Below are 16,205 nucleotides of genomic sequence, written 5' to 3'. Positions count from 1 at the left end.
ATAATTTTATTGAAAGCAAATTAAATAAAATTTTAAAGTTCGGTTATCAAACAACTCAATATTAAAAAGGAAAAACTATTTTTGTTTTTTTTAAAAACCCCCAAGTAAACCTGTTAACCCTCTAACACTACGATCATGGACATAAAATTTAGGATAACTCAAAAGAAAAAAAAAACATGTATTAATTTTTAATCAATCAAATATCAATAGAAAGAAATTGAAAAAACACGAGCTTATAAAAAAAAAAATTTAAATGAATCTTCTAAACCTAGATTAATCTTCTAAATTCACAACCTATGGAATCTTAGACTTGAGCCCAATTTTAATTCTCAATTAATTTAACTTTGAATGATGAAATTGAGAAAAAAAAATATCAATTTTAAAAACTTGCTAAAAAATAATAATAAAAAAAAGATGAAATCACAAGAAAATTTTAGTTTTAAAAATCATTTTAAATAAAACAAAATAACAATTAAAAAAATCAAAATCAAATCTGACATGTGAAAAATTAAAAGGTGATAAAATTAAAAAAAAAATTAATTTTATAAATTATTTCAATTAAAAAATATTAATTAAAAAAAATACACACCAAAATCAAAAAAGAAAAACTATCTGAATGACTAATATGAGGAAAAAAAAAAGGCCTTTTAAGGCTTTTTGGCCACACATGTTGCTGAATTATGAAGAGCTATTTAAAAGCTTTGGTGAAAGATGATATTTGGTTACTGGAAAACTCTACAAGAGTAGTCCACGCATGGACACGTTGAACGCATGTGTATGATATATATTTTTTTAATAATATTTATGTTTGTTAAATAATCAAATAGCTCATAAGTGTACCTGGTTATATATATATATAAAAAAACAATGAAAAGAAAGAAAACACCCTTGGACGCAAATATAAGATTTTTTTTAAAATTTATTTTAAGAGTAATTTTGTTTATTTTATTGTGCTCAAAATATTGAAAATACTAAAAAATCTCTATATTTTCTGTTTTGAAAGTACAAAAATTTATCAAAAAATTATTTTAGAAATATATTTATTTTTATTTCTTCAATCAAATATATTTCAATCTTTAATATCTTTATTCTTTCTTATTTGAACCAAATGTCAAGTAATTGAAAATATTTATTAAATTACTTTAAATATGTCATATCATATAAAAATATATTTTAAAATTATTTGAGAAGACACCTCGATGAGAAAAAAAGAAAAAATCCCTCCTCCTGGGGAAAGCGAGGGCTGATGCAGTAAAAAACAGCGAGTACATGTCCGAAACACAAAACATGATTTGTTGTCTTAATCTCCTAATGTCGGTTTTACCTAAGAAAACATAAAAAGAAACCACTGTTTGTGCGCGACCACGAACGGCCAACCAGCCACTCCCTCACTGGACCCCACTTGACCACTAAGACAGAGAAGATTACAGCTTGGCCTTGCTTTCTTTTCTTTTTTGTTGTATTTATAAGCTTCCATTAACTTGTCTCATTTTTTTTTCCCACAAAAACCAGAAATACACAAACCAGCTACTGAAATAAAACCAAAAAGCGTTATTATTATTGTTATAATATTTTTTTGTGCTGCTAAAAATTCTTCAAAAACTTTCGGTTTGCTTCTTGTTATCGCCTACATCCTTGTTTCTCTTCTTCAAGATTGATTGCCGTTAAAGCTTTATACTCTAAACAACTACAAGTCGTGCGTGATCTTCCGATCCGACTCACTGATTACTTCCTCTTCTCCTTCACTCGGTCATTAATTTATTCAATGAGTTAAGAAGATCGCAGTATAGGATCGTCATGGTAGGTTAAAAATAAAATTTACTATTCTTGTTTCTGGATTGCTTGATTTCTTAGTTTCCTTTATTAGCCAATTAGTTGAATCAATGGATTGCAAGGGAATTTTTTTTTCTTTTATGTTTTTTTAATAATTCTAATTTGTGAGACACATGAATGGAGTATGATTTGTGATTTGAGTTCTTCGAAACGTTTTTTTTTTTTTGAATTTTTATGGCCGAGCAGGAATGGATTATGGTTCGATTTAAGCTTGTTTAAATAACACGCATTGCTAGATGATATGCTAATCCTAGAATTAATAGATTTTCTTTTGTTTTCATTTTTGTTTTGTTGAGGGGGGCACATGAAGCGGAGGTGGTAGTTAGGCATGGTTTGTTTCCTAAAAATAAACACGGGAAGCTTTTGTAAAATATGATTCTTGGAGACATGGTTTGTTTCCTAAAAATATGGAGAAATAATGGAAGATTATTTGCATTTCCTAAATATATGGATGAACAGCTCGAAATAATATAGTTTGTTCACCGTGCACGGTTCAAAACTAGCCTATTTTGATATAATCTTGTGATTATCAGTTAATCAATAATTCTTGCTGCATAGCTTGAAATGTGGGAAGTTTTTCTTTTGGGGGAGCGGGTTATTAAATTGTCAACTGTAGATTTGACTTCACATGCAACTCTTGGCAATGGTAGAAATGCAGTTAAAACAGCATGGCCATCTCTGTGGCAATGCTGGGCTATAACTGAAATTTGGAAATTGTTACTATCCGCTCTTTTCCATTTCTCTCTCCCATCATAGGTTGGTTAGTTCATAGTGGAAAAGTAGTTCTTTTATTTCTTTAGTTGATGTCTTGCATGCTCTACATGCCGCAAACATCAATTAACATAGCCAAAGAGGACATTTTTTTTTTGTCTCTAATCAACTCTAGATATAATTATTATCTTTTTAGATATCTACGATGTAAATATCATGCTATGCATTGCTGTGTATGCCTAATGTGATCATGTTTGCAGGCTACAACAGATAACATTATAGTAGGTTCTCATGTATGGGTTGAAGACCCTGTTTTGGCATGGATTGATGGAGAAGTTCTCAGGATCAACGGTGAACAAGTTCATGTTCAAGCCACTAATGGGAAAACAGTGAGTTCATACTAGATTGTGTGTCATGTCTATATGAAGTATGGAGTAATGCAAATGATATCTCCTGAGAGACCCAACAACTCCGTGATTGACATTTATTCTTATAGAATCTGCAATCCCACATAATCAATTCACTAGTTTATAGATGTAAAAATTCTTAGCAATTAGTAAACTTTAGAGCTGATGTGTAACTTCAATTTTAATATTGGTTGAGATTTTGCTTCATTTTGTCATTGTCACACGGAATTTCCTTATATCCTGTCCCTCTTAATGTCTCTTTCTAATTACAGTCCTATGATTCTCAAATTACTGGAATACTAATTGCAGGTTGTTGCAAATATCTCCAAAGTATTTCCAAAGGATACTGAAGCTCCTCCTGGAGGTGTAGATGACATGACAAAGCTGTCATACTTGCATGAACCAGGAGTTCTGCATAACTTGGCTGCAAGATATGAACTTAATGAAATATATGTAAGACACATTCTGAAATTCTCTTTCTAACTTAGGTATAGAAGTAAGCATTGAATTGGGAAGTTCCTCGGAAAAAGGACCCAGATTTTATCTAATCTGCTCAATAAATGTCCTCTCATATGTTCTGCAGACATACACTGGAAATATACTGATTGCAATAAATCCATTCCAAAGATTACCACATCTGTATGATACGCACATGATGGAACAATATAAAGGTGCTGCATTTGGGGAGCTAAGCCCTCATGTTTTTGCAGTTGCAGATGTTGCATACAGGTAACTTCCATTTATTCTATCCGACCTCACATTTTCCTTGCATTTTTTCTTAATTCTATGCTTTTATCATAGGCAAATGATCAATGAGGGAAAGAGTAACTCGATTCTAGTTAGTGGAGAAAGTGGTGCTGGTAAGACCGAGACAACAAAGATGCTTATGCGGTATCTTGCATACATGGGTGGTCGATCAGGTGTGGAAGGGCGAACTGTTGAACAACAAGTGCTAGAAGTAAGATGAAGGGCTTCTCTTTCTATGACTAGGTTTTAAATCCCTTGATTTTCACCATGTAGCACATCTTCCCTGACATGGTGTTTCTGTTTCATTGAAAATTTTCAGTCTAATCCAGTTCTTGAAGCATTTGGTAATGCCAAAACTGTTAGGAACAACAACTCCAGGTGAGTACTTGTTCACTATTTGGGTAATTAAATAAAATAGTGATTTTTTATGTGATCTTTCACTGGAGATGTTGAATTATGAACAGAGCATCGACTCAAAGATTAATGAAGAATAAGTTGAAATAATTATAAATTTAGCACCTTGTTTCTTTTTCCTGAAGCAATGCTGGAAAATATAAATTTGATAGAAGAGTGATTATTTGAATGATTGTAGACTATAAATATGATCAGTGGCATCACCTTTCCTTGTTTTAGAACACACTGTTCTGATTTAAATGAATCAATGGTCCTTTTATGGTCATACTGACTAATGTTCTTCTTCAGTTGAACTTCTTTTTCGTTCTGATTTAAATGTGTTTTTGAATATATGAAAAATATTGTTCAGAGTGTTTTGTGCATAAGTTAGTCAAGGGAATTGGTTGATATTTTCTTCTTATTTATCTTGGTATCACAATGCAGTCGATTTGGTAAATTTGTTGAGATTCAATTTGACAAGAATGGGAGGATATCAGGAGCAGCTATACGTACTTATTTACTTGAAAGGTCTCGTGTTTGCCAAGTTTCTGACCCTGAAAGAAACTATCACTGTTTTTACCTTCTGTGTGCTGCACCGCTGGAGGTACTCATGCTTTATGCTTGTATTGAAATGAGTGCAAATGCTTAGTACTTCCTGTGCTTGTACTTTCAAGTGCTTATTGATTGTTTTCCCTGTGAATTTTCAGGAAAGAGAGAGGTATAAGTTGGAAAACCCCAAATCATTCCATTACCTGAATCAGACCAACTGCTATAAGTTAGATGGAGTAGATGATGCTGAGGAATATCTTGCAACCAGAAGGGCAATGGATATAGTTGGCATTAGTGAGGAAGAGCAGGTCAGTGTTTGTGTTAGCTTTAAAAAATGATGTGCTCTTGCTCATTTCACACATTTTATACACCATCTCTGCCAGGAGGCGATTTTTAGGGTTGTAGCTGCCATTCTGCATCTTGGGAACATTGAATTTGCAAAAGGAGAGGAAATAGATTCATCTGTTATCAAGGACCAGAAATCTAGGTTCCATCTCAACATGACAGCAGAACTACTAAAGTACAACTTATTTATTCCCTTTATGTGTTCTGGTTCATTTTGTGATCCTTATTACATATGCTGGTTTTGCAGCATAAACATCTAGTAATTTATGGTGTGCTGTAGGTGTGATGCCAAGAGCTTGGAAGATGCGTTGATACAGCGTGTGATGGTAACACCTGAAGAGGTTATTACAAGAACTCTCGATCCTCTTGCTGCGGTTCTTAGCAGGGATGCCTTAGCTAAAACCATTTATTCCCGCTTATTTGATTGGTAAAGGGTCTACCTTCACAATGCTCTGTGTGTGTATATGTGGAGTTGCAGTTTGTAATTTTTATCATCATGAAGAATAAAATAAAGAGAACTAAAATATTTTTTTCCACTAATCTGGTGCTTGTTCTCAACCACATTTGCAAATGTTTCAGATTTTAACAACTTACTTATTTTGCTGCAGGCTTGTGGATAAAATTAACAATTCTATTGGGCAAGATCCAAACTCAAAATCGTTGATTGGAGTTCTTGATATATATGGTTTTGAAAGTTTTAAGTTCAATAGGTAAGCCTTTGATTTTCAAATATAATTGCTACATTTTAGTATTTTTCCATACAGCTACAGCTGACTGTTTGTCATATTATGTAGTTTTGAGCAGTTCTGTATCAACTTTACAAATGAAAAACTTCAACAGCATTTCAATCAGGTTTAGAATTTTTTTGACATAATCCTCGGTCACTCATTTGCATTATATACCTTGCTGTGTTTTAATACATGATGATTGTCAACTTGTTATTATTTGCAGCATGTATTTAAAATGGAACAAGAAGAATATACAAAAGAAGAAATCAACTGGAGCTACATAGAATTTGTTGATAACCAAGATGTGTTGGATCTGATTGAGAAGGTCTTTTACTTTTGCTTGACATTGTGTTTCATTTCTATAATTTTCATTTGTTTGAATGATATTATGCTTGACAGGACACTGAATAATCAGTGGATCTGTGTCCTATTGCAATATATTCTTTCATCCATTTATGCCTTGTCCCATTCTCTATTTTATCTCTCATAGTGTTTACTATCTTCTTCAATTGTTTGCAGAAACCTGGGGGTATCATAGCACTTCTTGATGAAGCCTGGTATGTAGCTAGTATTTGATTCTATGATTTGAAAAACAAATTGCTTGGCTGGAGACTCATGTACTATTAATTGCTTCTTACAGCATGTTTCCTAAATCTACACATGAAACATTTGCTCAGAAACTGTACCAGACATTTAAAAACAACAAGCGCTTCATCAAGCCTAAGCTTTCTCGTACTAGCTTTACCATATCTCACTATGCAGGGGAGGTAAAACAGTTCGTCTTTATATTTTTTGTTTAATTTTCTTAAACTTCAATCGATTCTGAAATACTTCTTTCCTTTTCTCCTTCCAGGTGATGTATTTGGCTGATCAGTTCCTAGACAAAAACAAAGATTATGTAGTGGCAGAACATCAGGATCTTTTGACAGCTTCCAAATGCCCTTTTGCAGCTGGCCTATTTCCTCCACTTGCAGAGGAATCTTCGAAGTCATCTAAATTTTCTTCCATTGGGTCACGTTTTAAGGTATGAGATGATTTACTTTCTTCTCAGTTTTCCTAGATTGAATGAAGTGACTTGTTGTAATCGATGACTTTATTTTGTCAAAATAAGAGCCCAATGGTGGCACCTACTTGTTGATTATGGAACAAATTTATGATCAATGGCAATGCAACGGTGATAGAATAACCAAATCAACTTGACATGCTGCAACTGAAAGTTAATAGAGAAATAACCACTTTTTGAAATCCTCAATAATGTAGCATGCCAATCATTTTGAGGAACACTAAAGTACTGCTAGATAGATGTGCACCAAACTTGAAGTATGATGGTGCTCTTTGTCTCCCCATGGTTGTAAGATTCATTATTAATGCATTTAAATTGCATGCTTGCTAGTTTTTAATAAATCTAGTGCTGTTATACTTTTACTCAATTTTTTTAGATATAATATGTTTTAAACACTGCAGCTACAACTCCAATCTTTGATGGAGACCTTGAATTCTACAGAGCCTCACTATATCAGATGCGTGAAGCCAAACAATTTACTAAAGCCTGCAATATTTGAGAATGCTAATATTATCCAGCAACTACGCTGTGGTGTAAGTATAATCAGGCTATATATTTTATGTAATTCTTTGTTTGACGTGCTTCATTTATATTTTCAAATGAACAAGTTTAACCATTATGTGCTGCAATACTAACCATTAAAGTAATTGTGAAATTTATTTTTCATTTAGGGTGTTCTTGAGGCAATTAGGATTAGCTGTGCTGGGTATCCTACAAGGCGGACATTTTATGAGTTTCTTCTCCGTTTTGGTGTTCTTGCTCCAGAAGTTTTGGAAGGAAAGTAAGTCATAATTTGAAGTAACAAAAAAAAATTCTTCATACCTCTTGCTTTAGCACTTCCTTTTCATTCCATGCAGTTCATTATTTTTCTGTGTTTGCTGTTGTCTTTTTCCTATACAGCCATGATGACAAGGTTGCTTGCCAAATGATTTTGGATAAAATGGGATTGAAAGGTTATCAGGTAATGATATTATCTCTTTTAACTCCTCATCCTTGAATCTTTCTGCAGCAGGGATATAATTTACCATATCTATCCTGGGCATTGTGATAGGACTGGTGGAGAGGGATAAAATGTATGAAGGGATGAGCAGAGGGTTGTTAATTTTCTCTTACTTTTCTATCAGTATGTGTGGTGACACATGAAATAAAGCCATTTGCCTGTGCTGCTACTCTCTTTGCCAAATAACTGGATCATCTGTGTGAGGACTGATTGGCATAGAGGGGGGGAGGTTACTGAGCTTTTATGATTCAGTTTTTCATTGAGCTTCAAAGCTTACAATGGTGTTCAGTTGAAATTATAGGTGGCCTATGCAAAATAGGATTGCAATTAGTATCTAAGTTGTGTTAGGTGTTCCAGGGAGAGATGACCTGGAAGTGATTGCTGATTACCATCACATTTGTACATGTCCTGTCATTAACACTTTATGGGATAGGCAGTGTAAGATGCCCAGATGAAATGTCCCATTCTCATCAGCATGGAATTTAGGAGTTTCACTGGAATCTCTGAATCCTTAAAAATGATAACTACCGTGAAATACTTACAATCTGCACGTGTATGTGTGGAAACCTGTTAGTAAAAGTCCCCAAATTCTTGTTTATGTTATGTTTCTTGGTATTTCCTGGATGCTGTCAATCTGTACATTGTCTTTGTCTATATTGCATCTTGCCAGTGGAATTTACAAGTTATCTTACCATGTTCAACATGACTGGTTTTGCAGATAGGCAAGACAAAAGTCTTTCTCAGAGCAGGTCAGATGGCTGAACTGGATGCAAGAAGAACAGAGGTACTTGGAAACGCAGCTAGAACCATACAAAGGCAAATCCGCACGTATATTGCACGCAAAGAGTTCATTTCATTGCGTCGGGCTGCCTTCCATTTACAATCTCATTGCCGAGGTATCCTCTTAACTTCATTTGAAACCAAACTTGTTTGTAACTGGCTTCTGATATTATTTACTGTGTTCATTTGTTGTACATTAAGTAGTGACAATATAGTCCAGTGACAGACTGTAGACACGTACCCAGGTTCATTCATGTTTGAATTTGGATTAAAATCACCAGATGTCCCTGTACCATACGATTTGGTCAAATTAGCCCATCTTTATAAAAAAGGCTATAACTGACCCTTCTACCGCATGAATTGGAGCATTTTAGACTTAGTGATGTCAATTGACCAATTGCTGTTGTGCATGTGTTTCTTTTTATTTTTGCAAGTTTTATTGCATCTGTACAGAAACAGTTGTGTGCACATGCACATATAAGACAGGTGAGTTATGAAATCACTTATAAAATCATCCACGATGCATAAAGTTTAAATGGTTTGTGAGTAAATTTTTCTATCCAATCACCCTAAATGTATTGTTTATAAGGTTAATTTTTGTACATAGTATATTGGTTGCCATGACTGCACATCTTCAATTTCATCCGCTGTTTTTAGCCACAAAAATCTTGATGAAGCTACGCCCTTGTTTTTTGCCATTAATATTAGGTGTATCGGCCCGCAAGCTATATGAAGGGTTGCGGCAAGAAGCAGCAGCTTTAAAAATTCAGAAGAATTTCAGGCGATACACTGCCAGGAAAGCCTACTTGACTCTATGTTTGTCAGCGATCTCTTTGCAGACAGGCTTAAGGGCAATGACTGCTCGCAATGAATTCCGATTCAGAAAGCAAACTAAAGCTGCGATTATTATCCAGGTCCCATCCTCACACCTCTTGCAATCACATTCTCCTATAGTATATAAACACAGCTCTTCAACTCTTAAAGAATGCTGGTCATACATTTCTGTTATTATACTTGGAATCAAGTTGACTTTTATTCTTTTTAATTTGAAACTGAGTTTACTACTTTGATTGTCTTGGTGTCTATCAGGCGAAATTGCGTCACCACATAGCATATTCTTATTACAAGAGACTTCAGAAGGCTGCATTAGTTTCTCAATGTGGTTGGAGGCAAAGGGTTGCTCGTAGAGAGCTTAGGAAGCTCAAAATGGTTAAATCAAATTCCTTATTTAAAAAAAATATATATATACTTTTAAGGTGGCTAGTGTTATTTTAGAGGGAAAGATTCAGATAATACTAATTAATATAAGTTTTCAGGCTGCAAAGGAAACAGGGGCCCTTAAAGAAGCAAAGGACAAATTAGAAAAGCGTGTAGAAGAATTAACATGGCGATTGCAGTTAGAGAAGAGATTGAGGGTACTGTATTTTCTTTGATATCAGTGCTGGCAATACAAACTGCACTGGGCACAATTTCATCTGGTGTTCATTTGAATTGCAGACTGATCTGGAAGAGGAAAAGGCACAAGAAATTGCCAAGTTACAAGATGCTTTGCGTGAGATGCAAATCCAAGTTGAAGAAGCAAATGCCAGAGTAATCAAAGAACGAGAGGAAGCTCGGAAAGCAATTGAAGAAGCACCTCCAATTATTAAGGAGACCCCTGTAATAGTTCAAGACACAGAAAAGGTTGAATCATTAACAGCTGAGGTAGAAAGTTTGAAGGTAAGCACTTTAATATGGATGATCATGGTAGCTTTATATATATATCTTTTCTTATCATTTGCATGCATCTTATAAGAAGACTGTCAGGTGGTTATTCTCTTTACTACTGGCAACGATGAGAACTTCTACCTATTACATGACTGATGACTGCAAAGTGAACTTCAAAAACCATGTGCTATTGTAGAAATCCCTCTCTTGAAACTAATTAATCATTTCAGTTTGTTGCTTGAAATGCCCCTGCATGTAAATGTTTCCTGGGATCTTTTTGTGGATTTTTTTGGAGTTTGTGCATCTTCCTATGCAGTATGTTTGCATGTGTCATCAGCTCTTCACTTATAACATTTTGAAATAGTGAGACTTTAGACCTATCCATCCCTGTTACCAACTTTTCTGATAAAATTTGTATGTGTTCACTGAATTTAACAAAGCACATGGGTTTGACTGTGTTCGAAATTTGACAGATGAACCTGTTTTGTGTGGATATTTTAACTTTTTATGATAAAACAGTTTTTAAAACATTAATGATAGCTAGAACATTGCTTTTGTGGATGCTATTGGGACCTGAATAAGTTTCTGCAACCGTTCAGGCTTTGCTGCTCTCAGAAAGACAGGCAGCAGAAGAGGCAAGGAAAGCTCATGCAGATGGTGAGGCTAGAAACTCAGAATTGGCTAAGAAACTAGAAGATGCAGCGAAAAAAATGGATCAGCTTCAGGAATCAGTCCAGAGGTTTGTGAATGCATCATGGAGTGGAACTGGTTGGATATTAGTACTTATGCCATATGATAGAATTGCATGTATGCCATTGATGATCAGCTTATCCCTGATTAAATTAATGCAATCCTTCCCTTTTCTTGTCTGCCTACTTGACATCAGCCTTCATGACTTCACCCTTGTAATGCGATACTTGTGTTTGCAAGTGTGTACTTTTCTCATAGCTTATAGTCATCCATTTGATTTTACCTGTGTCTGCGCTTTGCATGCACACATGTCCCCCCCCCCTCTCCCTCTCTATAGATTTTTTTACATTAAAGGTTCATTTATATTGCAGGCTGGAGGAGAAACTTTCCAACTCAGAGTCAGAGAATCAAGTGCTTCGTCAACAGGCACTGACTATGTCACCAACAGGGAAATCTTTGTCTGCACGACCAAAATCAATGATTATCCAGGTGGAAATGGAATTTTCATCTGTTCTTTGTTATAGCATTGTGATCTAAAGGGTTCTAGAATTTCATGTTATTTATTAAATTGCAGAGGACTCCTGTGAATGGGAATGTTGCAAATGGAGAGGTGAAGGTGGCATCGGTGAGGGGAATTTTTTTTTTTAATAGATCAGCTACTGTAATGTATTCAGATTAAGGCTTTGTTTCTAAATTCTTTCTCTGTGGACTACATATCTCAGGACATAATTCTTGCTGCATCAAATGCTCGTGAACCAGAATCTGAGGAAAAACCACAGAAATCTCTCAATGAAAAGCAGCAGGTAAGTGGCTTTTGGCAAGTAAAGCACTCATTTTATTGATTTCTTAATCCAGTAATGATGTAGTAAACAACATTAATGAGAGATGGTAAAATGCATTTTTTTGTTCCATCGAGGACCAAGGGTCATAATCTTTGATACCTCTAAGATCTTAACCTCTTGCTAATTCTTTTCTTGCAATCTGCATTTTTGATTCAGGAGAACCAGGACCTGCTGATCAAATGTGTATCACAGAACTTGGGATTCTCCGGGGGGAAACCAGTTGCAGCCTGTCTCATATACAAATGTCTTCTTCACTGGAGGTCATTTGAAGTTGAAAGGACAACTGTTTTTGATCGTATCATTCAGACAATAGCTTCTTCCATTGAGGTAAAGTATCATCTTTTGGGTGTTCAAATATCAGATTGCCCTTTCTTTTATACAAAATCACAATATATTGCCTTCTGATTTTGCTTTCACCTCAAACTAGTTGTAACTGACTAGATAGGACTGATGTTGGCTACCTGTTTATCTTATCAAAGGTCCCTGAAAACAATGATGTCTTAGCCTACTGGTTATCTAATTCATCCACATTGCTGCTGCTGCTGCAACACACACTCAAAGCAAGTGGTGCTGCTAGCTTGACACCACAAAGACGGAGAACATCATCTGCTTCTCTCTTTGGGAGAATGTCTCAAGTAAATTCGTGTTTTATAGAACTGTCTTGTATCTTCTCGTCACTTTTTTTTCTTTTATCTAATTGTTCATGTTATTCAGGGGCTAAGGGCATCTCCTCAGAGTTCTGGACTTTCATTTCTTAACAGTCGGGGGCTTAGTAGACTGGATGACTTGCGACAGGTTGAGGCTAAGTATCCAGCATTACTTTTCAAGCAGCAACTTACAGCCTTCCTTGAGAAGATATATGGAATGATACGAGACAATCTGAAGAAAGAAATCTCCCCATTGCTTGGGTTATGCATTCAGGTTGTTTCTAAGCTACTTCACTAAGCATGATTCAATAACTACTACTCTTGGTAGCTTTTTTTAAAAATTAAGCTTTTTCCACATGCCCTGGGATGTAGACAGGGAGTGCCCACATCTTGAAAGAGTGGATGACTGACCAAAGCCGGCAACCTGTGTTTGTGTGCTTATGAAAATTTTTTTGGGTACAATGTGCTTATGCAAGTTAAATATATTTCAAACACTGTACAGGCACCAAGGACTTCCAGGGCAAGTTTAGTAAAGGGTCGCTCTCAAGCTAATGCTGTTGCTCAGCAAGCTTTAATTGCTCATTGGCAAAGCATTGTCAAAAGCTTAAATAGCTACTTGAAGACAATGAAAGCAAACAATGTGAGTTACAATTCTATGGAGGATGTAATAACAACTATGGAACTGTTTTCTTGGAAAAGTATCATTCACATTGATATTCTGTTTTTCAGGTACCTCCCTTCTTAGTGCGTAAAGTGTTCACTCAAATATTCTCTTTCATCAATGTTCAGTTGTTCAACAGGTAAATACATTCAAAACTCACCCCCTCTCCCTCTCTTCCCATGAAAATTATGTAATGCCTTGCTTTATGTGCACCTGCAGTCTTCTTTTACGGCGCGAGTGTTGCTCATTCAGTAATGGAGAATATGTAAAAGCTGGTTTGGCTGAATTAGAACAGTGGTGCTATGAGGCAACTGAGGAAGTGAGCAGTCATAATTTTTTCAGCTGTTGATTCCTTGCGGTGCTATGTTATTTGTTTACCTGGTATCTTTTTATTTACAGTTTGCTTTTTATTTACAGTTTGCAGGCTCAGCTTGGGATGAATTAAAGCATATAAGACAGGCTGTTGGATTCCTAGTAAGAGACTGGATTTTTAGATCTTTCTCATTAATGAGTATTGCCTGGTTTACTGACCATCATCCTTCAATATCACTACTCAGGTCATACATCAAAAGCCCAAAAAGACGTTGAATGAAATAACGAAAGAGCTTTGCCCGGTCAGTGCCTCTTCTCTTTGTGATCTTTTCCTTTTCTATACTGGATCTTATTCTCACATCTTTTTTTTATAGTAATCAAAAATATTCTTTGGTGTCTGCATTTTCAGGTGCTGAGCATACAGCAGCTGTACAGGATCAGTACCATGTACTGGGATGATAAATATGGCACCCATAGTGTGTCCTCAGATGTAAGTTGCTCTAAAGTTGGCAAGAATGCTTTGCATTTGTGTTGTCAATTGAAAATGAATTAAACTGGTTTATTTTCATTCTTGTTTTTGTTGTACACTCCTGTTAGATACACACTTTTTTTGTGCTAAAACTATAGCTATACAGGTTATATCTAGTATGAGAGTTATGATGACAGAGGATTCAAACAACGCTGTTAGCAGTTCTTTTCTTTTGGACGATGATTCAAGGTAGAATTTTAATTTCTCTTCCATGCGACAGCAACATATTTGTTTTTTGAACTTCAACAGACATGCCCTACGTTCCTTCTGTCCTTAGTTACAGTTTAATTGTCATGCAGCATCCCATTTTCTGTGGATGACATCTCCAAGTCAATGCAACAAGTAGACATAGCTGACATCGATCCTCCTCCATTAATTCGTGAAAACTCTGGTTTCGGGTTCTTACTTCCACGATCCGAGTGATGTTCTCTGTGGGGGTGTCAGGGGGATTTGCTGCACAATGATGTGTCAAGACCTGTGCATAAATTCATCATGCCAAGACCTGTGCATATAGTTTCACTATCCGTCATCATCCATGTGTATAATAAATATATATTGCGTTAGGATCAGGGTACCATGTTTGATGCCTGAGTCGATTCATTTTTTTTCCCTTCGTGTTACAGAAACACAAGGGAGTTTTGTTAAGAAGCCATGTCACATGTGAAGTGTGATAATGTGCAAATTATAGAAAGAGGCAACGGTGCCTCGTCATTTCTGAGGCCTGCAACAGGTCTCCATTTTTTCATTACTTCTTTATACATTTTTTTTTCCCTTCAGTGAGGCTTCCTTCATTGTTGTTATTTGTTGGGTTTTGTTTGAGTGTAACTGACTGACATCAGCAGCATTTTATAGGCCATTGTACGAGGAAACAATTTGTATGTAAGTCGTTGTGTTCATGTTTTTTTTTTTTTTTTTTTTAATTTTATTTTGTATCACAAATTGTTGTCTTACCTGTGCTAAACAGAGTCAGCAAATTTTTTGCTTTGGTTTTTGGGCCATGACGAAAACTTCTGCCTTCGAGAACTATTTTTGTGCCTGACTTTGTTTTAAAGAACTTTGCTAGAATAGCAACTTGACATGGCCAGAACAAAATTTAAGGATGGGAGAAATTTTGAAGGAAAGGGAAGATAAAAATGAATGAAAATTTTCATTACTATTTATTTTTTAAAAATTAATAAAAAAAACTATAAAATTGTAAAGAAGAAGAACAAAAAAATGGGCTACACCAAGCAACCATGAAAGCACCTGGCTTGTTAAACTAATTGAATCAGAGATGAAAATTACAAAATATATTAATGGTTAGGTAAAAGGGTGAATCAATGTAGCAATTTATGATATCAGGATTTTGCTTTTGTCCTCAATTTTATTTTAATTGTAGTTTCCTATATTGAAATTAATGACCGTTTCTTAATATTTATTAAGAAAAGAAAAAATTCAACAAAAAAAAAATTAAATTGTAAAACAAGAAGAAAACTCATGATTAATATCAATTTCACTAGAAATTTTTTTGTTTACTCTACCTATTTCATTTTTTTCTCTATGGTTACTGCAATAAAAAAATAATAAAAAAATCAATCTCAGTGTTATCATTTAATGAAGGGGCTCCATTTAAGTGTTTTCAAACTTTCATCTATCTTGAGAAAGTAAATTCATATTAAGAGATATTTTTTTCCCTTAGTTTAATTTTATGTTTTTATATTATTTTATTGTGTGTTTGGGTTGATAAACTGGTTTTTTAAGGTTCTAAGGGTGTTTATTAGATGATTTTAGGTGAATTGATTTAAAATGGATTTTAAAACCAATATTTCCCTCGATTTTTTAACAACCACTATGATGGTTGAATTTTCAGCAAGCAAACCCCATAACATTGGTCGTCCAATTTGAAAAGAAATAGAAGGGAATAGGCATAAACCCCACACACCCAAGCTATGTTTTAAAGGCCCATACATGCGAGGCCACCTAGGCCAACATGTTTGATTTATTTGTTTTGTTTTATAATTTTATACTTCAACATTTGATTATTTTTTAATTGATATTCATAATTTCTTTTAAATTATTTTTTTATGGATTATCACGATCTTAAATAAATATTTTGATATTTGATTGGTGCTTAATTTTACGAGTATTTATTTTTGTTGTTGTATAATTAAATAAATAATATATATATATATATATATATATATATATATATATATATTTAAAAAGTTATTAAATCCAAGGAAGTCTATGACTTAGAGATCGTAGGTTTGATATGTTGACTT

General features: G+C 34.6%; 1 protein-coding gene across 1 annotated transcript; it reads left to right on the top strand.

Moving 5' to 3' along the window:
• Positions 1-1,450: 1,450 nt before the first annotated feature.
• Positions 1,451-14,850, top strand: LOC118047979 (myosin-17). Its single transcript, XM_035057462.2, has 39 exons — positions 1,451-1,800; positions 2,805-2,933; positions 3,261-3,404; positions 3,535-3,680; positions 3,753-3,909; positions 4,018-4,076; positions 4,536-4,695; positions 4,799-4,948; positions 5,024-5,160; positions 5,266-5,412; positions 5,594-5,695; positions 5,780-5,837; positions 5,937-6,038; positions 6,233-6,270; positions 6,354-6,480; positions 6,567-6,737; positions 7,178-7,309; positions 7,448-7,557; positions 7,677-7,737; positions 8,495-8,672; positions 9,265-9,470; positions 9,646-9,765; positions 9,873-9,971; positions 10,054-10,275; positions 10,863-11,002; positions 11,325-11,442; positions 11,528-11,578; positions 11,676-11,756; positions 11,952-12,122; positions 12,275-12,430; positions 12,510-12,716; positions 12,945-13,082; positions 13,172-13,242; positions 13,323-13,422; positions 13,521-13,577; positions 13,661-13,717; positions 13,825-13,905; positions 14,051-14,133; positions 14,244-14,850. Exons 1-39 carry the CDS (start codon positions 1,798-1,800, stop codon positions 14,365-14,367), a joined length of 4,593 nt encoding a protein of 1,530 aa, XP_034913353.1. The 5' UTR covers positions 1,451-1,797; the 3' UTR covers positions 14,368-14,850.
• Positions 14,851-16,205: the final 1,355 nt, after the last annotated feature.

This window comes from Populus alba, chromosome 6, assembly GCF_005239225.2.
Source record: "Populus alba chromosome 6, ASM523922v2, whole genome shotgun sequence".
NCBI lineage: Eukaryota > Viridiplantae > Streptophyta > Magnoliopsida > Malpighiales > Salicaceae > Populus > Populus alba.
This window is presented reverse-complemented; position numbering and strand designations above follow the sequence as displayed.